Source organism: Sturnira hondurensis, unplaced genomic scaffold, assembly GCF_014824575.4.
Source record: "Sturnira hondurensis isolate 20B ecotype Veracruz unplaced genomic scaffold, ASM1482457v3 Scaffold0021354, whole genome shotgun sequence".
Taxonomy (NCBI): domain Eukaryota; kingdom Metazoa; phylum Chordata; class Mammalia; order Chiroptera; family Phyllostomidae; genus Sturnira; species Sturnira hondurensis.
This window is the reverse complement of record NW_028093985.1, coordinates 1,202,817-1,229,681: the sequence shown is the minus strand read 5'-3', so window position 1 is coordinate 1,229,681 and position 26,865 is coordinate 1,202,817. Positions and strand designations below refer to the sequence as shown.

At 35.7% G+C, this 26,865-nt stretch overlaps 1 protein-coding gene across 5 annotated transcripts in view; it reads right to left on the bottom strand.

The window, feature by feature from the left end:
* The window catches only part of TNPO1 (transportin 1), a 93,410-nt gene that overhangs the window by 37,667 nt on the left and 28,878 nt on the right, over window positions 1–26,865 (bottom strand). For 3 of the 5 annotated variants that reach the window (XM_037032343.1, XM_037032344.1, XM_037032342.1), the window contains exons 2-7: window positions 17,317–17,430; window positions 14,553–14,628; window positions 10,277–10,426; window positions 6,927–7,033; window positions 5,087–5,220; window positions 1,619–1,700 (exon numbers count right to left, since the gene is read on the bottom strand). In XM_037032343.1, the coding sequence (XP_036888238.1) occupies window positions 1,619–1,700; window positions 5,087–5,220; window positions 6,927–7,033; window positions 10,277–10,426; window positions 14,553–14,628; window positions 17,317–17,421 (654 nt within the window). In that variant the 5' untranslated portion in view covers window positions 17,422–17,430. Of the gene's footprint in view, window positions 1–1,618; window positions 1,701–5,086; window positions 5,221–6,926; window positions 7,034–10,276; window positions 10,427–14,552; window positions 14,629–17,316; window positions 17,431–17,556; window positions 17,698–26,865 lie in introns of those variants that run through there. The other 2 variants (XM_037032345.1, XM_037032346.1) reach the window with 2 other exon arrangements.

The following is a 26,865-nucleotide window of genomic DNA, read 5'->3' as shown; positions in this document are numbered from 1 at the left end:
AATTTATTTATTCATGAACCAAATAGTTATTGAGGACCTACTATGTGTCAGGCATCTCCTTTAGAGGTTACTCTTCTTACAGAATGAAAAACTCTTATACAGTTAGCAAGTAGCAGAGAAATGTTAACATGGCATATAACACTCATAGAAAATATTTTAAAATGCTAGGACATGTTCTTGCTCCATTTGCAGAGCAAATGGTCTTGTACCATTTTTACTTTTACAGAGAATTTCTTTTATTCTACATTACATTTCTGTATAAGATGCTGGTATGTCCATCACAGTAGCCTTAAGGTGTTGAATAATACTAAGAGGAAATACTGTTATATATAATTACAACTTCTCAAAGTAGTTATAGCAGTACTTAACATGTAGAGTGCTTACTTTGTGGCAGACACTGTTCCAATTTATTTATAGCAAATGTATAACGATCCATCAAGTTATGTCTATGATTAGCCTCATTTTACAGATGATGAAACAGAAAACATCACTTCATTAATGTGCCCAAGGTTAACAGCTGCTAACCCAGCTGATATTTGAACCCAGGCAGTCTTACTGTGGACCTCTAATATTACCCACTACCCTCTATATCAAACTACACTTAAAACACATTGAGGCACAAAATTTATATATCCCTAGCACCAAGCACAGTGCCTGATTTATAGTAGGTACTCAGCAAATAAGGAAAAAAAACCCCAAAACACATAATTTCCACCTTCTTTTATCATTTTCCAACAGAAATACAGCCTTGGAAGGATTTCTTAAAAGAACAGTTGAGCCCTGGCCGGCATGGCTTAGTTGGTTGCAAGTTGGCCTGTAAACCAAGGGGTTGTGGGTTGATTTCCATTTGGGGCACAAGTGTGGGGTATGGGCCAATTTTCAGGTGGGGCTGCGTGAGAGGCAACTGATCAGTCTCCCCCTCTTTCCCCCTCCCTTCCTGTCTCTCCAAAATAAAAGTGAAATGGTTAAGGAACTTAAACGATTCTTTCATAATTGCTGTTATCAAGCAAAGAAAGTTCTGAAAAGAAATTCTACTGCTTAGGGTTCATGACCAAAAAACTATGCTCTTATCTTTCTTCTTCTATCAAAAACTTAAGTGTTGTTAGAGATGCTTGCTTAAAATTCAAGAGCCGGTTTTCCCCTCCGACACCTTTAATTGCATAAATCGAAACCAAAAGAAAACCAGAAGTACAGGTGATCCTCAAATAACATCATTTCATTATCACATTGATTAGATGTGATAGGAATTTGACTCTTGGGTGTATCAATTAGCCAATGGTGAAATTGGTTTCATTATATTTTGTTTCATTTAAAGTCACAAAACATACTGACAACGTAAAATGAAGACTCACTGTATTCCTTTTAGTCTTGCCTTCAGATTCTTTATCAAGTTTATTCAACTTCACCAATGTTTCAAATATTGCAAATAATGGGAGATTTATCTTTCACATGTAATTAATAGTACACTGAAGGAGAAATTTTTATACTGAAGATATTAAACACACCATAATCAATGTTTATTATCACGATACAAGTGGAAAAATAAGTAGTTCTAAACCTACATGCAATGAACATTTTCTAATGTTCAAAAACCAAAGGGAAGAGCAATAAATCTTACCTCAATAAAAGAGTCAATGTGCAACATCAGAGCTTGAGTCCTACTGATGATAAACTGATTGACACATGCAACAGCATGGGATCTAGAAACAAAATTTAAACATTCCTCTATGAAAGTATTATGGCTTACGTAGAGCCATATACACTCCCCAACAAAGAAAAAGAATGAGTCAGATTTCTCTATGTAATAACACAGAAAGAATATGAGTAATGTATGATGTGAAAAATGCAGGTTGCAGAGCAATCTATTATTGCTTCTGTGAAAGTGAAAGGTGTCTGAAGAGGACACGTGCACATTTTTAATAGAATGGAGGCTGGATAGGGGCATAATGGAAACTTAAAAATAAAGAGTATGCATTCCTTTTGAAGCTAAAAACAAGAGAGCAGTCTAGTCTATGTGCTCTGACATACCCCATTCGATTCCACAGAAATTCTTAATGACACTACCAAAAATCATTCTTAGCTCACAGGTCACAGCCATGGCTGCATTTGGCCCCATGGGTCAGTCTGCTGACTACTGACTTAGACATTATTTTATAACATGGCTACTCCCTAACTTCATTTCCTACTATGATACAAAATTGTTTTTCTTCTGTCATTCTAAATGGCCTTCTCCTAACTCCAGTGCCTTTATACTTGCTGTTCTCTGATGTTCACCTTGATCTTGCAAAGACTACTTGGTTCAGGGTCTGCATGAATGTTACCTTTACAGAAAACCTTCTACACAAAATATTCTGAATCCCTAACCCCTTACTCTCATTTTCCACAGTATTTATCATGAAATTATACATTTTATCAATTATCTATCCTGGGTGCTTCTTCCAGTAACCCAATAGAAAAAAAGATGGAAAACAGAAGTGAAAGTCACCATGTACAGCTAACAAACACGACAAGATGTTCGATGTGATTAATGACAGAGCCATCAAGTGAATTATCGAGACCATAATGCAGTATCACTTTTTATCTATCTGACTGGCAAAAATTAAAATGTGTGACAGTACTAAAGGCTGAATATGTATACCCAGGAAATCCCTCGTTTTACTAATAAAGAGTATAATAGATGCAAACATTTTTAAAAAGTTTGGTGTTATTTCACATTATTCTCTGACATGCCCTGTATCTTAGAAATTCCTTCTCAAGATTTTGTCTTAAGAGAAAATCTTGCAAATAGACAAGAGGAGACAAGCATAAAATGTTTTCAGGAGCAATACCCACAACAGCAAAAACCTGGAAGCCACCTAAAGGCCACTGGCAGGGGTTGGAGGAGTGGGGTGGTGGGAGGGAGAAATGAATAAATTATGTAACTGTCATGCAAAGAAATATATAGTCAAAACAAATGACGTACAGCGACACAACATGGATGAATCTCAGCAACATAATGAATGTAAGAAGTCAAAGCTTAAATTCAGTACAATACTCTTTATAAAGTTAAAAACAAAGATCAGTAAATTTATTTTTTTTAAATTCCAAGAAAAGGATAAAGTTGGGATTAGATATAGGTTGCTTTTAAGGTCTTTGTTTTTATTATGGATGGTGGATTTAAGTGATTATTAAAATAAATAACTAAAGACATTATGGAAGTAGGAAATGATGGGCATGTGCCGTAAGCTAAGAAATGTAACCCAATTTGTGTACTTCTAAGTATGATTAAAAAATAAAATGGCTCTGATTTTTAAATTGCTTAGTCATGTCATAAATAAAACTGTATGTGTTTGCCTTGTTCTAACCTTCTCAAAGTTCAACAGTTGTAGCGAAAGGGAAAATCACTCATAGTAAATGCTCGTTAAACTGTACTAATAAGGTGTTAAAATATAGAGAGAATAAAATTACAAAAAGATGGAAAACATGTTTAGTGCAAAGCTAAAATATCTAACAGATACAGTCAATTACCCAAATATACACTAAAATACTTTAACGGTATGTTCTACAGAATCTCAAATGGCCAAAAACGAACATTCACTGAATAGAAACACTTCTATATTGCTGAACTCTACCCTGTTAAGTTTCAAACATCTGTATTAAAGTTACAAAAGAAATTTTCATACCCAGTAATGGTGTTCCAATTACCTGGAATTTTTCTTTCTTTTAATTGCTGAGAATTGTTCACCAAAAGTAACTTTCTTAGAAATATGCAGATCATCACTTTCTTTCACACCTTAGGAGAAATGTTAAAAGGGGGAAGACTACCTAGGGAAACTGAAATCCTCTGCCTAGTTACTTATGCCAGAAGAGCAAAATTTTATTTTGAAAATGTTTATTTGCATAACAGTACCACAAATAAGCACCTCTTAGGTTTCCATTGTGAATAATACTGGATTAAGTACTGCCTAAGCAGAAAAGTAAAATTAAATCAAGGTCCAAGAGTAAGAACTAAATAGAGAATTTAAGCAAGAAAAAGATTCCTGATTTACTGTCTGGTCACACTGTGGAAACCACAGTTTTCTGGAATACAGCGTGGAATCTTGAGGTAAGCCCCAATGGGCACCTAAACTTAACAGGTATAGCCTATACACTAACATTCATTCAGTTGGATATCCTTGAAGCCTGTAGAAACTATAATTTCTACTTTACATAGTAATATATTTAATTATTCTACATAAAAGCATGAAGCACTGACAACTATAAAGTAACAAAAATCAAATGACAATCAAGAGAAAGAACAATGACTTTTCCACAGAAATAATAAGCAAGATTTAAGTTAAAAAAATACACATAACTGGAGGGGGAAAAAGTACAGCAGGCTGGAAAACTTTTGGTGAAGTTACAAAGCCTCAAACACTTCAATAATACAAGAGGCGTCATGATAATTATGGCGTGACACAACTGGTAACAAAATAATCAAAGGCTAATTTAATATTCTAAAAGTAATGATATTTCAAAAACTATATGCTAGGCAGTGTTCAAGGAACTAAGGCTCTAAAGGAAAAAATAGAACAGACCAGTTTAACTTCAAGACTAGCCAACTAGCCCTACTATGTGATTTCAGAGTGTACACTCAAAAATCCTTCAGGATTAAAATATTTTTTATGAATAGATGTAAGCTCCTTAAACTAAAATTACTTAATAATTTAGATGTCATACTGGAGGAACTTTTAATACATAGGTGGCAAAGGGAGGTACGTGTAACTTGGCCAAGATTCATAAATTAAACAAAACAAAGGAACAAAACCCCTCAAAACCCGAGTTTTAGCCTTTCAAAAAGGACCTCAAAAGCAAGACTGTTAACCATTACAAATGTACTTAAACATGTAGAAGGTAAAGAACTCTTGTATTAAACGACAATTTCATCAGAAAAAGGTCAATATTTCATGGGCTTTGTTTTCAAAGAACCAAATTTCAATTATCAAAATTCACCTTTGTGGAGTATCTAATGTATTTCTCTAAGCACAAAAATATTAGGAAAAACAAAAATAAGAAAATGGTCAGGTTTATATCAGAGTTCACAAATTAATATTGGATATACACATACCTTATTTTTGGACTACTGTGCTTGAAGAACTGTAAAAATTTTGGAATCATGATGTTGAGAGGACGATCTAAAACATCGCTATCTAAAATCTCAGCAGAATCTTCGCATATCTTCTGAAGGGCACCAAATGCCCCCTGCAACAACATTTAAATGATTAGAATTAAAAATAAAGCCGCTTTAAAAGCAGACTGAAGAACATTGACTAATTTGTATGAATTAATGTTCTCAGCCCACATAAAATGCTTCCTCATAAAATCTATAAATTTAATCAATTATAAGACAAATCATTATGCCATTGGTTATCTAAAATCTCATTTTAAATATAGCGATATTTTAATTTTAGCATTAAATAACTTAGAACGAGAAGATGTTTTGGTTGGCGGGGACTGTAATATCTAATTCAAAAACCCAACTCCTCAAATATTCTTGCCATATTTAAGTCAACATTAATTTTCCTCTTTTAAATAGTATCAGTATGTAAAACTCTATACTTACATATAAATTTAACCACTGTGCCACTTCTCTTTTTGAAGTAGAGATTAACAGGTCTTAATCTGTTAAAATATTACTTGTATATAAACTCTTAACTGGGTAATGGTGACAAAAATCTGTTAAAACGGCAGGCACTTCCAATTAGCCACCATTTCTCTATAGCCATTTTTACACCAATGGGCTAATTTAGAGCTCTTGTACACTATACATAACCTATTAGCTTATCCACTTACATACTTTACTGCTTTTAATTCCAAGAGTAGCAGCTTGAAACTTAGTCTCCATAGTATAGTTAAATTTACAAATACTGTCTCTTTAAATGACTTACATAGTAGTTCCTCCACAATTTTATGACTATAGCAGTTTAATTTTTTTTTATTTTTGGAAAGTGCTTGCTTAAAATTTTGATACTCTTTTATGTTATTACCATTAACCAAAGCACTATTTAAATTTTAATCAACTGTTGCCTGGTGGCTCAATATTATTTTAGTTTTTCTGTAATCTTACCAGTGTATTTCTAAGGCATTATAGGAAAACACACACACACATATATATGTATGAGAATGCAAGGTTTTTTTTTCTTAGAGTCTTTTCTAAACATTCTTTTCCTCAGTCTCCCCCTTCTCAAAGTCAGATCTGGGCAATAAACTGCCGTGTCAGAAGACCACCTGATTCTTAACGTTAGGTTGCTTGTGCCTGCCCTGCTGCCAAGCCCCTCTCTTTTTTGAGAGGAAAAGGGATCACTGCCTTATGCAAAATACCTAAAATGGTTTCAATTTAAAAACACTTTCTACCCAAACTGGATGCCTACATAATGAAAGGGATTCTTAACAGTACTCATCAACAGTGAGAAATTTTAGAAGAAATCCAAATTCTTTCACTTTCCCAAACAGAAAGATTGCTACCGATTTGATCAGTGGCAAACAATGAGAGATTACAATTAACGCAGGATTAATACTAAACTAGACATGTCATATAGTAAGAGGCACAAAAATAATTTAGAGAAGCTGAACAAATACTCATGGTCCGGGAATTTGGTAAATTTTAAGTCCATCTTCAAAAAATACTGTACCAACTAATTAAGCTTGACAACAACTTTTTATTACATATATACTACAGTGAAGAAAAGTTTTCAAATACAATAACAGAAGATATTTCCTTATAGAAAATATAGTAGAGAGGTTTTAAAACTTAAGTCTTCTGACAACTGTAAGACAAATTATCACTAATTTAAAACAAAAAGGTAACTTTAGCCTTTTAAGATTTGAAATATTTTCAAAGAAACTTTCAAAGGTTATTAATACACAATATGGAAAGAAAAATTATATAACAAAGCAAATATATTTACTTCACACGTGTTGTAATCTTCAGAATCCAGTAAGCTACAGAGTTTTGGTAAGAGGTCAGGCCAGTTCTGTAATTCTCCTTTGGAGGCTATGGTTGTAATCAAAATACCTGGAAAGAAAACACACCTTTAGGAAATCTGAATGCGTTACGTTAGATACTGCCATGTGAACAAGGGCACACAAACACGTGCGAAACCAGCCACACTTACCTAATGTCCCAAATCAGCCTACGACGTCTAAACCACTAACACTCATCAAAGACCGCCATGTCACCCCAGCATGTTAGTGGAAAAACTACAGCATAAATCAGATCTGTATTTAATCTTGTTTTTTAATACTTCATCACCTTTTTACATTTTTAACAATCATCTGTACAGAAGACTACAACTTACCCTTTTCCAAGAATATACAAAGCATAGTCCCACTAATTAAAATCACTCCTATTTTGTAGAAATTACTTACAAAATATTAGAATGAAAATATTAGTATCACTTATCACTGGGTAATGAGCATGAGCCTATCAGGTTCAAATAAAAATATATGAAGAAGCTAAGACAGCTCCCTGACTTAACCAAGGATCACAGCCATGGGAGCGCTCAGGCATGGGGAGGGAAAGTAGATAAACCACAGATGGAGAACAATCCTACCTACTCTGTTTGCAACAATCCCTCTTAGTGCGGACATACTCCTACAAAGTTTCCCACTTGCTGGATCAAGGATGAATCACTGGTAAGGTGATCTTGGAGAATCGAGTGGCACATGCTGACTGATCATGTCACTCTGGATTATTTCCACTGTGCAGTACAGCTTACTTGAAATAGTTACACAAATATGTACAACACATATTACTCCACTTGTGTTAATACAAGTGGAGTAGCAACACAAAAACTTCACGTAACTATTTTTCCCTGCCCTAGTAAATCTAGGATTAGTAATATAAAGTAAGATACTTGGCAATCACAGATCTTTTAGTATCGTTAACAGTACACACTCTGATAGGCATATTATATGTACTCTAAGCTTCAAAATATTAATCTGTAAAAAATTTTTTAAAGTGTTTCCTTACTTATTTTGAGACTTTAGTGAGATATGCGCACAAAATGCTTGGTATACAGTAAACGCTTAATGATTATTATTAAATAGCAAATTCCACTGTTTTGTGAGTATAAATTCCCTTTGAATTTTCCACCGTTAGTCTTGAGAAGGTTGTTCCCAATGGTAAAGAGTTAAAAAATGTCAAGTTGTTGGCTAATATTTACTCTTCCCTAAAAAAAATAAATAAATTATATGGCAAAGGTTATTGTATGGATAGCATTTTCAAAATAGCACCCTTACAAGAAAATAGACTTCTTGTAAGATAAAAAAGCCGTAAGACTAATAGTAGATCTGTTCCTCTGGCCAATTATTCTTTCCCAAAGTTAAAATATAAAAGAATTAAGGGAAAGAGGAAGCTCTGAATCTTCCTAAAGCAAACCAAGCATGATTTAAAACACAGGACCCCAACCCCTAGGCTGTGAACCAGCAGTGGTCCAGTGTCTGCAGCCTGCCAGAAATGGGGCAGGAAGCAAGGCTTGCTTGAGCTCCACGTCCTGGCCGCCCCCATCCTGGCCCTCACTGCCTTCCATAAAACTGGTATGTGGTGCCAAAAAGATTGGGGACCTCTGTCTTAAAAGGAGCAATAATAAAATGAAATAAATGTAAGTAACATCCTGGTACTAACAGACCGCTGACATCCATTACTTCTGCTGGAAAAGCATTAAAGAATGTTAACAGACGAATTCAAATTCATCTGGCTCCATACAACCTCACCCGCTCCTGAAGAGTCCTCTAATGTCTAACATAGTTGCAAAAAGTAAACAATTACGATTTTCTGTGTACAAAAAAGATGGGATTGAAAACTGGTGTGCTTGACAATACCTATCAAAATTTTAAATGTCTGAACAACACACTTTGACCCAGTAATACCACTTCTATGAATTAATTCTACAGAAAATTTCCCACAAGTGCAGAAACACACATAAAAAGATGTTGTTCACTGAAATAATAACATTACAAACCAACCATATATTCTTTAACAGGAGAAACAATCTTACACTCATCTAATACATTACTTCACAGTCACTGAAATGTGGTCCTTTTTTGACAAAATTCTCAAAACATACTGTTAAGATTAAAACATTTAAAAAAAGACTAGCACACATTTTTTTTACCAGTGTCAGGAGCTGGCAGAGCATTAGGAGGGTTACACGATAATCTATCAGAAAGCTTACAGAGCCCCTTTTCTAAAATTATAAATGCCCTCTACCCATGCCATCTGAAATCAGTGTTAATTATGGCAGTATTTAATACGTGAATATTTAGAGCGAGAACCTCTGCTTTTTAAGAGAATAACTGGGTACTTTTCAAACCCACCATGAGACAAAATATTAAAACGTACAGAACTTTTAATGAAAACAATTGACTCCTTTTGAAGGTTAACTGACTTCCATTTAGCCAATCTGCCAGATTAAGAGAAATTCGAGATCCTTGTAAAATTAACTGCTTAAGCCCCATGGCACACTGAATGCTGCCCATTAGTAGGCTACGCTACAGCACACCTGCCTACTTCCACTTCCACCAGAAGGTGTGTGTGCTTACCAAGTTAGCCGTGTTTGCTTTCAAACCTATTCATACTAGTTATTATCATTAAAATCATTCTTTCACTGACAACCAGTTGCACATTCTGAAGGCTCAAAACTGCTACACATTTAACTCCTCAATGTCATCAACAGGTTCTGTGATTTTAAGTGAAATCACATAACAAAACCAGTTTTACCCCAGGCAAATTCCATAAACAAAAGTGGGCTCCTATGGTATCTCATCAATGTTAAAACAAAACCATGGTGAACGAAACGAAATTATTGAGCATCTGCTATAATTAGATGTAGACAAGTCAAATGTTAAGAACAAGGGAAAGAAACATTCAAAATCTAAGGTCCTGTATTCCAGTTGTTTCACCAAGAAATTTTTCTTTCCATGTAAAAGAAAGTGAAACTGAAATTTATACCCCATGTATTACACAGGAAAACGGGTGGTAATAAGGAACTCAAAGAAAAGGCAGTGGTCCTCAGTATCATTTCGTAATGCCCCATTTAAACCAATTTGATTAAGCAACTACCAGGGTCTCTTGTCCAGTGAGATGCTTGTCTTTTCCAGTGAGAGCTTTTACTGTAATGATACACACTGTATGAAAAGCATTTAAAAGCAACAATAAAAAATTTCACCCCATCACAATTCAATCTGAAATGGATGAGAAAAATTCATATCAAAAAATGCAGTTACAAATGAGAGAAATGATAAAATTATAACTTACCTACAGTAGCTCTAATCAAAGGAGAGGAGTCACCAATATTGTTTAAACATTCGCTTTTAATAAAGTCGGTTACACCATTTGGGAAGTTCTGAAAATGTGCTTTAACGTTATTCTTCAAAATGAGACCACTCAATGATCTTGTGGGTTCATCTGTAGTAAAAAAACAATATTATTGAGTTTTAAAGTAGTTTTCATTTTAAAAAGTACCATGAACAGTGACTTTAAAAATGTTTATATTCAAAAGTTGATGCTAGCATTCCAGTAATTTTGCTATAACCAGGAAAAAAATTTCACAAATGATTTCAAAAGGTTAACTCCATGATTTATTGTTCAGGGTTTCTCAACCTTGGCACTACTGGCATTTTGCACCAGATAATTCTTTGTGGTGGAGGTGCTGTCCTGTGCACTGTGAGGTGGTTGGCAGTATTACTGGCCATAGATGCCAGCATCATCTCTCTAAGTTGTGACATCCCAAAATGTTTCCAAGTAATGCCAAATTCTGGAGGAAATGGAGAGTGGGTAAGGGAGAGGAATTAACTGCACTGGGTTGAGAATCACTGATCCAGTTTAAGAGTTAATTTAGTTTATATATGGCCACTGTACTCAAGCTTTATTGAAACCTGATATAAACATCAAATTAAAGATCTGAAGTATGAGTCACTAATAGCCCATTAAAAAATTAAATGGACAAAGAATATATGGGATCATTTTCCAATACAAATAATTGCCATTCACTTATTGTATTTTTCACTTGCTTCTGAGCTTAAAAAGGGGGGGGGGGAATGAGTTTAAATTTTCCAAGTTTAAAAACAGAATTTACTTCAGAAAAAAATTAATCCATAGATGGTGTAAATAAATTCTCAAGAAACAATTTGATACCTGTAGAATATAACTGATACATTGCCAACTGGCATCGCCATCGACAATACAAATAGTGAGCATCTTCTAAATGTTTATCAGGCACTAAACACTGCTAAGTGCTTTTGCTTTCCAAGTACTTTGTAATTAATCCTCACAACCTCATGAGACAAAAATTATTCCCACTGCACAAATAAAGAAAACGAGGCCTTTGCCAAAGCCCCACAAGGCTGCTAAGAGGGGAAGCCAAAATATCAACCTCGGGAGTCCGGCTCCAGAGCCTATGCTTGAGGCACTGCACAGTTTCAGCCTCCTTGGAAGCCTCCAGGACATGAAGAACTGGTGCATTAAACAGAATATGCTATTACAGCACTACTAGTTCACTACCTTATTAAAAAATAAAATACCCCAAGCTTGTTCTAATTAGTAGTACGCTCCTAAGGTCTGAGTGGCACCTAAATCTTCAATGGCACCACATATGGAGAGGCAAAAAGACAGTCCAATTTCTTTGCACATAAACCCCATTTAGGCCATTGCAGCAAAAACAACCAAAAAGGTTTTGTCACCTTTTAAAAACTTCTTCCCAGTTTCAATTACAACCCATTCCAATGAGTAGATTAAAATGAAACAAAAACACTTTTAACTTCTCTTCAGTTTAATACTGCCATAAAATCAAGTAATAGCCAAATATTTAACTTCCTCAAGCAATAAACTTTTTTGACTTAAGTTAGCCCATCAATCCAGTCATGTAATTTTATTTTAAATGGCCTATTTGTCTACAAGAAATACACTATTGTTTTCACAATAAGTTATGAAATGAGGAGTGTGAATAACACAAAGTAAAATTACTTAAAATATTTTATATTAAAATATTCATTTTAATTAAAATTAAAAATATCCTCTCTAAAATCTATTTAAAGGAGCCGTGAAGTAACCGCTTCCTTTTTTTAAAAATCCTCACCCAAGCATGAGAGAGAAGCATTGATGTGAGAGAAACATCAACTGCCTGCCCCCCCCCACCCCGCCCCCAACCAGGGATCAAATCTGCAACCTGGCTATGTGCCATGGTTAGGAATCGAACCCACAAACTCTTGGTGTTGGGGTGATGCTCCAACCAATTAACCCACACCTGCCAGGGCACACCACTTCCTTTTTGTGAAGAAAGTAAGGCTTTACTTCACTGGGTCTCAATTTGCTCATCTGTAAAGAGGGAATGAGATGAGCTCATTTCTGAGGTCTCCTCCAGATTTAAAATATTACTACATGATTCAGTGTAAACAAATACACATGAGGAATGGTGAAGATTACCAAATAAGTATTTTCTTTTTTTTTAATATTTTATTTATTTATCTTTAGAGGGGAAGGGAAGGAGAAAGTGAGAGAAATATCAATGTATGGTTGCCTCTCATGTGTCCCCCCGCTGGGAACTGGCCTGCAACCCAGGCATGTGCCCTGACTGGGAATCGAACCACGGTTGTTTGGTCCCAGGCGCTCAATCCACTGAGCTACACCAGCCAGGGCTAAATAAGTATTTTCATTTTAAGATGTTACTTGTGCTTCTTCTCTGATGGCCACAAGTTTTTAAATAGAAAAGTAGATATAATTAACTTGTCCGAAATAAGTGAGTAAATGAAGAAACATCAATTATACAAACATAAAGCTCCTAATATGTCCTTTAAGAAAGTGACTAATGAACAGAGGAAATATATTTTGGTCAGTGTCAGGAAAATCTGAATAAAATCCTTTCCAAAATTTTGTGGTTCTGTAGCTAAGAGGTATTTTTGAAGGCAGTTACACCAACTTCTCTTGCTATCTGAGTAAGTCTGTCTACTTTTTCAAATACTTTTGATGGACCTTTATACCCCAAGAAAGCTTTAAGAAAGAGTATCATATTTTAACCATCTTAATATTTGGAATTTAGGATGAGGACATGAAAGTAGACAGTTGGTGAAATAAGCTTAAAATTTTAAAGTAAAACAATTATAGTTTAGAAAAATTCAATTACTAAGTAAGTTCTTTTAAAACCAAATAGCCCTGATTTAATTATAAACTACTGTAGTATGTAGGGAAAATAAACTTTCTGCATCAAGAAACAATGTATCCTAAAACAATGTATGCTTTAAACTAGAAATATTAATTGCTGAATTTAAAGATATGCTGATGGAATTTATAATATCTTAAAACGTAGATTTAGAAAGTTTTAAAGTTTATATTACATCACTCTTCACCAATTAAATCCCCTATAATCAACTAGAAAATTACCTGAAAACAATTCAAAATAAGTCACTCTGCTGTGCATGGGTTATCAAAATCTGGATATCATATTAGTGATACTTAACTACACATTTAGGCCATTAACCAACTAGAGCTTGGAGCTCAAACCTTACAGATGGTCTGGTAGTCTAACACAGGCATTCTAGAGTTGAAATGAATGTCTGAGACTTACTTCCCAACTCCAAGTGCAGTGTTGTTACTAACCACACCATGGCTTCTGAAACAATCACTGGATAGGATATTATAATATTTACAGGCCAGTCAGCTGCTCAGTACATATTTGAGTGCCTTCTGTATCTGACAATGTTCCAAAAAAGAAATACTCAAACTTCAAAGAACTCTATGAACACCTCTTACTACAATATAAGCTCCATGAGGGCAGAGATCCTTGTTTACTGCCCCTGAGCCTACATACTGCCTGGTGAAGAGGTGTATTTTTTTGGGAGGGGGGGAGGTGGTGGTGGTGGTGGTGGAAATCAAATGACTGTCATTTAAAAATCATGCAGGTTTTCAGGCTTTAAACTGTCACAGAAGTAAGTTAAGTTTAAAACTTGTAGAATAGTTAATGAAAAAGTTTAATGTATAATGTAGTAAGTTTTTAAAAAGTTACCACTGTCAATGACTAAAATGTTCCCAATGCATTGTTAAATTTTAAAAGTGTGTAGCCATAAAAAAAGAGGGTAGAAGGGGTAGATAAGAGATGAACAATTACCACCTCTGGGTGATGTGATTATAAGTGATTTTTCATATTTTCATCTTGGTTATATGAACTTTCAAATCTTATCTTCGAACACACATATATTCAGTCAATTAGTAAATCCTGCATTCATTCTGTATGTTAAAAGGGTAAGTCTCTATGACATTCTTATAAGAGGACTGAAGTTAAACCCCAAAGTAGACTTTGCAACACTCTTTTCATTTGCAAGAATCAGGAAATTTATTATAAAAACACTTTATTAACAACTGAATGCTTGTTAATATAAGCATCTAAGTGCTTCAAGTGGCAGTAACTCCAGTTCATTCCACATCTGTAAAGCAGGTGGTTACTACAAAACAAAATCCTTTGAAATGAATAATTCCCAGTATATTTTAACAGGACTTAAAACATTTTTGGTAGTTATTAACTAACACAGACTCTACTTACCTTCAGATTTTAATTTTGTCAGAACAAAAATTAGGTAGTTGTTAAAATCTGGATATTGATTGAGTTGTTCCAGTTTCTAGAACAAACAGTAGTTAAGGAAACTTCTCAGTGTAATCTTAGGAAAAAATTTAGCATTAACATAAAATCAAAAATTTCTTTTTGTGGTATTTTTTGCCTTGCCTTTTTCCGTATCTCATCAAAATCATCAATACACTATTCCGAGAATACACTAGTAGTTGTGTTAAACCTCTTAGGTACTTTTTTGCCTGAAGTATTAAACTTACTATCTTATATCAATTATACCCATTACAACGTAAACCAAATTCCACTTTCGGCATGCTCATAATTGCAAAAATATTTTTCAAAACAGAATTTCTTTGAACTTTAAAAATCCTAACAAGAAAGGCTTTTCACTTAAAAAGTACTTTTATTACTCATTTGTTCTTTAGAATTCAAACATTAAGATAAAATGTCATTTATACACAAGCCTACATATCGAATTTTATTACATAAAGTTAGTGTTATGAAATTACTACCCTGCAATAATTTTACAACTGTTTACCACCAAGATCTAATACTTCCAGTGACACAAACGTGCAGGGATTTTATTTTGTTGGCACACGACAGCAATATGCTGTCTTATTTTTCTTTATGCCCTCTTAACCTCTAATAATACTTTTTAATAACAACCCTAATTGTGTTTTAATGGAAATATTCAAGTGTTCTTACTCAATGGGCCTGTTTTTTTTTTTTTTTCAAATTAAACCCATGATATAAACACAAGTTATACTGTGTTATCTGTTTATCACACACTGGAATATACTCGATGTTTGGTGGTCAAAATGTGAATAAACTACCAAAATCACTGTCTAGAAAAATTCCAAAGTGTGATTACTTTCTTTGACCAAGAAAAATCCAATGATTTCTTTTTTTAGTGAATGGCTAAGAGTGATAGCATGCTGATAGGCTAATAAATTTTTCACAAATACCTGCTAAGGTTTACTTTCTCACAACTGGCACTATATATCCATACTATTATGATAATGATCTTTCAAAAAGTGCTTAAGCCTGCATAAAAACACAAGTACCTTCTTTTGTAAAGAGACACAAAAAACAAGGCCATCATTAAGGCACTCTGAAAATATAAAGTAGCACAGATTTTAAAACCTGATCGCCTCTACTTACTGAAATTTAACTTGTCCCGTAAGTAGAGGGCATGCAATGCTCCAGGTACACAGAATAAACATTAAATTGTATTGTTAGCCCAAGCACAGGCATATAAAAATATTTAATAAATACATATCAAAACAAGAAATTTAGATATTCAGTGCTGTATTAGGAATTACAGTATGGTTTGGGCTTGTCTAACTTAGTAACTGTCATACAATTGTCATTACATATCAACTTCTATCATTCCTAGAGCTGTAACACAGATTAAGACCAAGCCATAATAGGATTAGGATACAAGCTCCAATACACCCCCAAACTATTCTTCTCTTGGTATTAACAGTATTCAAAAGAAATGGCTCCGTAAAAATTTCAAGCAGACCTCTATTTTTAAATGAGCACCATATTAACCAAGAAGCTAAGTACTCATCTACTAAACATTTTAAGTTACAACAATGCAGTACTACTTAGAAATTTACCGGTGCTTTCTTTTCATGTAATTGATATATATACTTATCTAGGAATATAAATTTGTGTATATACACATAACTTCCGCTTTACATGTTTAAAACATAAACAGGCCCAAATTACACTGAAAGAGCTGACTTACCAAATTCCTATTAAATCAAGAGGCTTTTTCTGCAAAAAAAAGGGCAGCCTTAAGGGTTTGGGTTTTTGGTTTTTTTTTTAAATTAACTTCTTCGGTCTTAAATAACAGGGTTAAAAAGGTCATTTATATCAGGTGAATAAATCCGTTTTCTTTATTGGCTCCAAAAATTCACCCGATGTCCACAGTTTAGTGTATGCCAGAAAGCACCTACAGAAGGTTTTGCTTCTTCTCTTAACTTTTTCTATGTTCAAAACAGTAGCAATAAGACCGCTACACCAGCAAACTCCGTAAAAGCTTGTATAATTGAACAGCCTTGAGCCAAAGATTTAAAAAGAAAATCTAATTTGGGAGCCAGGGATCCTGCAACAGGTGTCAGCATGAACAGTCCAGGGGCGAGGCCTGAAACTCCCCAATTCTAGGTCTCCAACCCTTTTAGGGGAAGCGCTTGGAAGTAACCCCAGGCCGAACACGACGGCAGTTCAAACCCCGCGCCAGCTCCACCCCATTTCTGGCCGGACGCTGCGCGGGCGAGCCCCGCCACTCACACAGCGCCCTCCACCTGGCTTCTCACTCAGCCCGCAGGCCCCACAGCGCGGAGCGCATTGTGTGGGCCGGGGCCCCGGGGGTCTGAACCCAGGCGGCGCCTGCCTTGCCGCCCACGCTACTCCCCACCCCCTTAGGAGGTCAGCAGTGGGCGGGTAGGGACGTGGCTACCGGATGGGTGCACAAGTCGGGATCACGGGCGTCGGCCCGGAGCCCCTGCCTCGCGCGGGCCGGAAGCCGGCGGCCGCGGCGCCCGAGACGGAGCACCGGGCCGCGTGCGCGAGGCGATGGGCAGGGGCAGCGGCGGGCGCGCCTCTCCCCGCAGGAGGGCGGAGGGATCCAGGGAGCAGAGGAGGGGGAGGGGCAGCAGGGAGCTACCCCGCCGGAGAAGCGGCCCGCGTGGGGCGAGCTGCGCGGGCGGCGGCGAGGCCTCGGAAAGGATACTTGTTGCACGGTTCTCTGGATGGTGGTGTCTGGAGACTGGGACTCCTTCAGCAGCTGCAGGATTTGCTGAAGCCCTTGCTCGTCAGGTTTCCACTCATACTCCATTTTGGTTTGCTGAAAATAAAGCGAGACACAGGAAGAGACGGACCAAATGTTACTACTCATGCACAGGCCCGAGGGCTTCCCGCGCCAAGCAACGCCCTTCTCCCCGCCCGAACGGCCCCTACGCTCTCCAAACACCTCGGACCTTTCTGGACGCCCTGAAGGAAGTCTCGGACCACGAAACCCGGGGAACTGATCCTTGCGGCTCAGCCGCCACCGTCTGCTGCTCCTGCCGCCGCGGCCGCCGAGCGCAAGGAGTCGACCAGACTGAGTCACGGCGAATTTGCAATCTGGCCCCTAGATCCGCCCACGGGAGCCCCCTGGGTCCTAATGCCGCGCAGTTTTCTCCAACCCAACAATCCAACTCGAGTTCCTTTCAGATTATTACTGATTTAAAGGCTAATCAAAAGTCAAAGCCTTATCACTCCCCGCGAAACACCTGAAAAGATCTAGTTTTGGTTATTAGGCATTTGAAGTTAACATGGTGAAAAATGAAAGATGATTCAAATAGGGGGAAAAAAGCCTATATGGTGAAAACTGGATGATTGAAAAAAAAAAACCAGGGGATGATTGATAATTTCCCTGATAGCTCAACAATATTTAGAAGAAATAAGAACGTTTACATTTCAGTTTGATATAAAATCACTAAATACTAATATTTGCTCTAAAATATAAAAAATGCTTTACAAGTACAACCCACATCTTGATTAACACCGAATGTTGCATTTACACTTACAGAACTTGATTTTAAAAATGCAATCTTTTCTAAGCTTCAATTTTGAATTCATTAAGTGAAATAAATTCCATCTGAAATAACCACTTTTCATACCTAAAGGTTTAGGGCTGAAGGAAAAACAAAAAAATACTGAAATATACAACCGATAGTGTTTAATTTGATTGACGTGTTTTCATATACATTTTTTATTTGATACTCTCATGTGCAACTATGGAAAAAAGATATGAGCCAGTTATCGTAAAGTGCAGTAAAAATTAGGAGGAGAATATAGGTTTTTTAAGCTACTATGAGTTGCATAATCAATTGATACTATTATATCAATGAAAGTTTCATTAAAACTAAATGCTTAAACAAAAAAAACTTAAACATAAAGTTAATTATTTTTAAAAAACAAATTGAGTCTGCTGAAGGAGAGGATTTTTCATACGGCCCTACTACAGCCAGATGGTTTGACAGCTGAAATTAGTCCCTTCCTAGTTAGAAGTGCCTTCTTGGTAGGGGTTAAAAAAAAATTACCTGACCGACCTTACTACACCTTTCTCATTAGCATTATTTTTCTTTCTTTTAACATTTTCCCCTCTCCTTCTTCACTCCTATTTTCTGCTTAAGACTCTGTAATCCAGCTTTGCTTACCACCTTCTACAACCTTCCTAAATGATTGAACGCCCCCAAAACTGTCCTTATTTAAAACTGTCCTTAAAAAAAAATCACCTGATTTTTATTAATAACATTGTAGTGTTTCTATCCAGTCTTCATTTTGTGTATTTATATGTACATTATATTTTACAATAGGATTGTCCTGTTTCTTGCCCAACTTTATATAGTAAATATTTATTTACAGTATTTAAAAAACATAATAGTATTCCATTGTATTGCTGTGACGTAATTTTAATAAATTTTATTGGCATAATATATACACAAACCTGTATCATAAGCATACAACTAGATGGATTTTTCTAAAGTGAACACATCTGTGTAAGCAATGCCACATCAAGATACAAAACCCTGTACCCAGGGTTTTCTTATACCCATTCTGTCATCAACCCACCCCAAAGTAATCTCTATCATTTCCATTATTAGAGGTCTCCCCTCCCTCTTTTCTCCTTTTTAACTTCAGAAAGCTTTAAAATCCTTTCACTCCTCTATTTTTCGAACACGCACATAACTGTAGTTTTTTTAAAGATCATACTACATTATTAACTGTATAATTTTTAAAATATTTTATTTATCTTTAAAGGAGAAGGGAAGGAGAGAGGGAGAGAAATGTCAATGTATGGTTGCCTCTGGTGAGTCCCCTACTGGGAACTGGCCTGCAACCCAGGCATGTGCCCTGACTGGGAATCGAACTGCGACAGTCTGGTTCGCAGGCCCACACTCAATCCACTGAGCTACACCAGCCAGGGATAACTGTATAATTTTTTAACATAAATAATATAGCAAAGCCATCATTCTGAGCCAATGCATGCAGATTTAACTCATATTTTAACAGATCACATTGGTCTTTAGAATTGATAAAACATAATTTATTCAACCATTTTCTGATTGGCTTCCAGGTCGCTTTTATTTATTTATTTATTTATTTTGCCACAACAAACAACACAGCAAAAAACACTCTTGTACTAATATCCCTACACAGTAGGGGCAACACAGTGGAATTATTAGGCCAAAACTATGTATACTAAAAGATTTTGAAGTAATTACCAGATTACTTTCCAAAAAGTTATACAGTTTATACTCACCAATAATATGTTCCCCACATCTCCACCAGCACATTCATTATTTTATTTTATTTTTTGGTGAATCAAACGGGTAAAAATTTAATTTCTCCTGGTACTGGGATAGGGAAGGGTGGGGAACCTAAAAGCCTGAGCCTTAGTTATGAGTTGGAGTTGCTATGTGCACATCATACCTGTGGAGGTGACACTGGAAAGCTTATTTAACTCCTTAGCTTCCCTTTTGAACAAGAAACTAAAGGGAGGGGTCAGTAGCGGTCAAAGGCATTATTACATATCCACCCTCATGATGACAGTCCCATAACATCATTACCACACTTCCTTCTTTATCCCTGCACTCAAATAAACAGCATTCTTTTTTCTTTTTAAATAGCTTAGTATTAAGAATATTTAATCTGCCCTGGCTGGTGTAGCTCAGTGGATTGAGCGCGGGCCTGCGAACCAGAGGATCGCGGTTCGATTCCCAGTCAGGGTACATGCCTGGGTTGCAGGCCGGTTCCCTGCAGGCCAACTCCCAGCAGGGGATGCACGAAAGGCAACCATACATTGATGTTTCTCTCCCTCTCTCCTTCCCCTCTAAAGATAAATAACTAAATAAAATATTTAAAAAAAAACTTAAAAAAAAAAAGAATATTTAATCTGATCAGCCTATGGTGAGGGGATAAGGAAAATTGAGATAAACTGTTCCCTCACATCTTACTCAAATTATCTACAACAAAAGGGTCTCAAAAATATTTGGTTGGTAAAGTCTTGAAAAGGGATGTCGGGCCACTTCGCACTTCTATACCACATTTTTTAAAAATTGTGGTAATTATTATTAATGATAAAACTTGGCATTTTAACATTTTTAAATTGTACAGTTCAGTGGCATTTAGTACATTCTCACTGTGCAAACATCATCACCCATATCTGTAGAATTTACATTTTAATAATCTTTAAAATTAGGAAGAATCTTATTTTAGGGTAGCCAAGCGATCACACATTTAGTTAGAGAATGTCTGAAGTACTTCAAGTTAACTAGGCACACCAGAACTACGAGGCAGAAATAATTTAAATAGTAAACTACATCTATATCAATTAAATAAAATATCAAGGTTAATATTGGATTTTCTTAAAATATTCTTTTTGCATGTTGAAGACAGATCTAAACATTTCAAAGATGGGGGGCAGTAGCATTTCAAATTTTTCTCTTTTAGAGTACTTAAGTCATGCTGATTGGTCTATAACATTCAAGGGTGACACTCCCCTACCCCCAAAAGTATTTCAATAAGCCAAGAGTTATTCAAACTATCTAGATAGAAGATAGCACCAGAAATAAAAAGTATCCTGCAAGAGGTAAATTACTGTAAGATAATCACTTTGGGCCAACAGAAGACTAAAATTTAGGGTCCAAACTGTTAAGAATTTAAATTCACATAAAAAAAACAACTTACTTGAGTTGAGAATGATGAGAAGTAAAGACTATAGACTGATTGATAAATGTAAAAATAATCTACTTTTTTCCCTACTGAAGGTGCTGTGAAATATAGTTTAAAAAGCAGACAGGAGGTCTGGATCCAACCCACCTAAGTTTAAACTCCAGTTCTTCCACTTAGTAGCTATGAAAACCTAAACAGTTCACTCTCTGAGCTGTTCCCCAACTGTAAAATGAGAATATACCAACTCTATAACAGGACTATAGGCATCTGCTTGGCATACAGTATGATTTAAAATACAGTAGTTTTAGTTGTAACATCAATGGGTTCTACCACCTGCAAGATAAAATCTAACTTCTGTTCATGGAAGAGGCTCTTCACGATCTAGTACACCACCTCCAGGTACAGCTTTAATACCTTACCACTCAGCCTCCAACTTCATGCTCCAGTAGCAGTATCAACTGCACCTTTTAGTTCTCTGAGCATTTGAATAGGGATGGCTGATCTGGAACACTCTCATTAAATGTGGCCATTTGGCAAACTCCTCTTATTCTTCAGTTATGCTCAACTGTTCAACTCCCAACTATTTATTATGAGACTTCCTTGGTACTATAATTGATACTAGATACTATTTCTCTTCTGTGATATTATTTCAGGACCTCCCCACAAGACTAAAGAGTGTGTGTGTGTGTTTTCCCATTATGTATCTGTAGTTTACAGCTTTTTCCGCCTTAGAAAGTGATACTGTATTATAATTATTTCCAGGTCTGTTTTTAGTATTAGTTCTTATGTTCTTTGAAAGCAGGGACAGTGTCCTTTTGCTTTTATTGCCCACCAGAATTTGACTTAATAGTTGTTGAATAAATACTATTGTTGCCACCATGAATTCAACTGAGTAAATATTAAGTTGAGCAACTACCATGTGCTCAGTGAGTGTTAAAGATTCAAAGGTCCATAAAATATCATTCTTGCCCTCACTGAGATCTCATTTAGTGAGACAGATAGATGCTCTGTCTATGAAGTACGTGCATGAAGTGCAACAGGAAGAGGGAGAAAAGCAAATATATTCTGCCAGGAAAGAGAGAAGTGCCTTCCCCTATCTGGTTCAGAGTTTTTTGTTATTTTTTTAATTTCAATTAAATTTACTGAGAAGTCAAATGTTTTCACCTATATGTTGAATCACTATTAATGTGATAAATGTTGCCATCAGTGATGTGATTTCCTATAATGATGAACAACTCTTGGTAGAATTCCAAAGAAAACAAGGCACAATCTTCCTTCAATAATACAGTAGTTTTGTTCCTGGAAGACTCAGCATTTAATTAAAAATACTAAAGAAATTTATTTATTTATTTAAAATAAAGAAAGAAAGAAATTCCATGTACATATGTAAAATTGTGTTAGATTCTAGGTTCTGTCTAGTTAAAAACAGGATTTTTCAAAGTTAAAAAACAGAGTTTTTTGGTCGCCATGTGACCGTCTAGTGGGACATGTAAAAGTCATGGCGTGCTTAAGAATTCTTAATGGTAAACATCCAGCACCCTCAACCCTACACACTGAATGACAACAGTACCTCCTAATTAGCAGATCACTACCCACAGAGGGACACCGCCTCAGTGCAGGACTATGGTAGGGAAAGCACAAGAGGCTGTGGGGACATTATGCTAATAGTTAGGAGATCAGGAAGGGACTTCCTTGAGAAAGTGACTTTTTACCTGGCATCTAGCAGGAATTACCAAAAAGTGAAAGTCAGAGAAAGGCAGTGGCCAGGAAGACCTCATAGGCCATGTTAGGATGTTTGGATTTTATTCTAAGGCTAACAGAAAACTTGTGAAGGGGGTTATAATCTGATAAAATCTATGAGCAAATAAAAATAAGGAAAAGAAGTATTCCTCCTAAGAAGAAGATACGGGAAGAAGAGGTTAATCTACTCATGTTCAATATTATGTTAATTTTTTTCTTTAAAGACTTTATTCATTTATTTTTAGAGAGAGAGGAAGGGAGCGAGAAAGAGAATGTTTCTCTCACAGATGTTTCTCTCCTTCTCTTTCTCCCTTCTTCTCTCTTTAGAAATCAATAAATCAATAAAATCTTTAGGGAATATAAAACAGAAAACTGTACTTGAATAAGAATTAAATAAAAAAATAAAATAAAATCTTTAAAAGAAAAACCCATCGGGCTGCAATGGAGGAAACTGCCGGGGAGATGGGAGGAACCATAGGAAGGCCTAATAACAGTCCAACATTCATTTAAAATAAAGTTTTAGTTTGTTAGGGAAAAGGCTGTCTTGTTTCTTAGCCAAAATACTACCAAAAATTTTAATATTTAAATTTTTAGGTATTTAAACACATCTATTATTTTGTCAATAATAGTGATAGCTATTTTTTTTAGTACCAGGCAGTGTTATAAGTACTTACATATGTTAACTAATTTATACCTCAGAACACTATGTATTAATAATAGCTACATTTTACAGATTAAGTCAATTGGGGCACAGAGAAGTCACTTGCTCTGTGTTTAGGCAGATTGTGAGTGACAGAGCTGTTACTCAAAAACCCAACTGATCTGGCTCCAGAGTCCAGCCTCTACGTTTTTTATATACTGCCTTTCAATTTCTGTAAACTGAAACTAATAAGTAAAACCATTTGTATACTAAAGAAATAACATGTATTTGCCACCTTTGTAGTAAGGTAAAGAGAAAAGTAAAAATTGTATTATACTGTTGTAAAAATTATAATAAATCTTAAAAGCAGTATGTATGTGAAAATATATTAAAGTGAGATATTTAAGAACACTGGATAAATTAGTCCAAACGCTCTACATCTAATCTTTGCAATATCCCTTTGTTGTAAGTAGGGGCAAGTATTATCTTCTTTTCATAAGCAGACAAAATCAAAATATGGCTTAAGTAATTTCCTGAATCATTTGCTATGAATTCGATCTGTAGATTTCCAATGTCTCATATGCTGGTTTTTCACAAAAAGATGCTATAATAAACAAGAAAGAAAAAAATCAGCCCTGGCCAGTGTGGCTTAGTTAGTTGGGCATTGTCCTGCAAACTAAAAGGTTGCAAGTTCAATTTCCAGCCAGAGCACATGTCTGGGTTGCATGTTCAGTCTCCACTTGGGGTGTATGCATGAGGCGACTGATCAATGTTTTTCTCTCTTTCTCACTCCCTTCGCCTCTCTCTAAAGTCAATAAAAGAAATTTTTTAAAAAATTAGAGATATTCAAAGGGCTAAAAAGAGCACTTTTTTTTAAGTTACTTAGTAAAAGTTTTATGAGGATTTTAACCAAAGTTCAGGAATGAAGGAAAAGTATTAAGGCAGCTGATTACCTACTTCTAAAATATGAGGTTTTTTTAAATGTCAAAGAATCAAAATGTCAACAGGCTTGTTAAATTATAGCTATCAGTGGGACAAGAAATTCCTTTAAGAGATTCTACAAGGTAATCAGAGGTAAAGGATCAAAAAGAAAAATGAAAAAATGCAAAACCAACTGTTGAGCCTAAGCTACTTGGGCAAATTATCTCTACTAGATTAAAGGGTAGGGTCCACAGTGCACAGACCCTCGATGTTATATGATGCTGGGCACAAAGAAGTGTGACTGATTGATTTATTAAGGGAAATGATCTTGTTCACCACTTGGAAGAATTATGATAAGAGGAAAAAATTATAATTCTCTGGCATTAAAACTTATTATCATTTAAAAGCTGAGAGATTAATAGAAAAAAACAAAATGTAAGTACTAAGGAAAATGTAAATAAATGTATTTTTAAAGCTGTCTTTCAGGAAGACCTTTGAAGATGACTAAACATGTGACTCAAATGCTAAAATTTATAAACAAACTTTAAAAAAAAAGTCTAGTAACAAAGTCAGCAGGTGATAAGAAGGAAAACTTGATCTTAAAAGTCAACCCAATCTGAAACCAGGTTACTTCCTAAACACTTCAGCTCATTTAATATTCATAACACCACTATGAGGTAGATATTAATTCTATTTTATATCAGCTGAGGTTCAGAGAGGCGAAGTAGCTTGCCTAGCCAGTATATGGCAGATGGGGCATTCAAAATCAAATCTGTGTGACTCCAAGTCTGGACTGGGCCTAGTAGTAATGGCAACCTTGTTATCATTTATACAGTGCTCCTATGTGTGTTATTTTACTAAGGGCTTTAAATGCACAATCTCATTTAATTCCATGAGTAGAGACTATCAGTATCTTCATTTTACAGAAAGGAACAGGATTAATAAAAGTTAAGCAATATGTCCAAAGTCACAGAGATGGTAATGAGCAAAGGCAGGACCCAAACCATGATGCATCTGACTCAAGATACATCTGTGTTGCCACAATTCTTATTCTGCTATTTCTATTAACATGTGACTAACCTTCAACAGAACTCTAGGCGTACGTCTTAGGAATACTTTTCTTTTCCTTTCTATTCTATGCATCACCAAGAATTCAACAGCTCTCTTGATTAGGGTCTGTTTTCTTCAGTTCAGGTGTGAAAACTGCACTTTGCCTTTCAGAGTTTAAGCTTTTCATTTTTAACTAAAGTACAAGACTAATAGGAGTAATACTTCCCATATATTTAACTTCTGATCACATAATTTACATCATCAAACCACCAATTCTCTTATGATTTCTACAACAGATTTAACTAGCATAATTGCCCTGGCTGGTGTAGCTCAGTGGATTGAGTGTGGGCCTGTGAACCACATGATCGCAGTTCGATTCCCAGTCAGGGCACATGCCTGGGTTGCAGGCCAGTTCCTAACAGGGGACACGTGAGAGGCAACCATACATTGATATTTCTTTCCCTCTCTCCTTCCCTTCCTCTCTAAAGATAAATATATAAAAATCTAAAAAAAAATTTAAAAAAAGAATTGATCTCTGTCTCCATGTATGTCACGCTATTTAAAGTAGCAGTTCTCAATCCTGACTGCACATTATACTCATTGAGGAACAAGAAAACAGTGCCCATGCACTATGTCTCCCAGTTGAGTCACTACAGGGGTGGGGCCCAGGCACCTGGACCTTGGTAGTGTTAAACAACTCCCAGGTAGTTCTAATAAAAAGCCAGTTGGGGATCACTGTGTGAACTTGATAAATCTGCTCCTGGAATTTTCACTGGTTTCTTACTCTAATGAGTAGCAGAGTTCTAGTTACGCTAGAGATGACAGAAAACAGGAGAAAGAGGAATACAATGCAGTCTGTGTTGACTAATATGAAACATTACTAATCACTAGAAAATATCTTTAATGAAAACCAAAACATTAGAACATGCAATTTAAAGCCACACCATAATTTGTAATACATTAGTAAAGACAGCATGTGTTGAAAGTTATTAATGCAATGTTCATTTACTTAAGGAGTTTCACTTAAGTTCTTAGAAAAGAAAATTTGAGAAAAGTCAAAACATGGGAAATAACATAAGTTGTTATTAAATATGCTTAGTAAATTAAAAGTAAAACTTACTAGATAAGTATGGTACTTGTTTGGCCATATATGATTTAAATTGATATACCAAATCAACTTATATTGCAAGTAATAACCACATCTTTCTT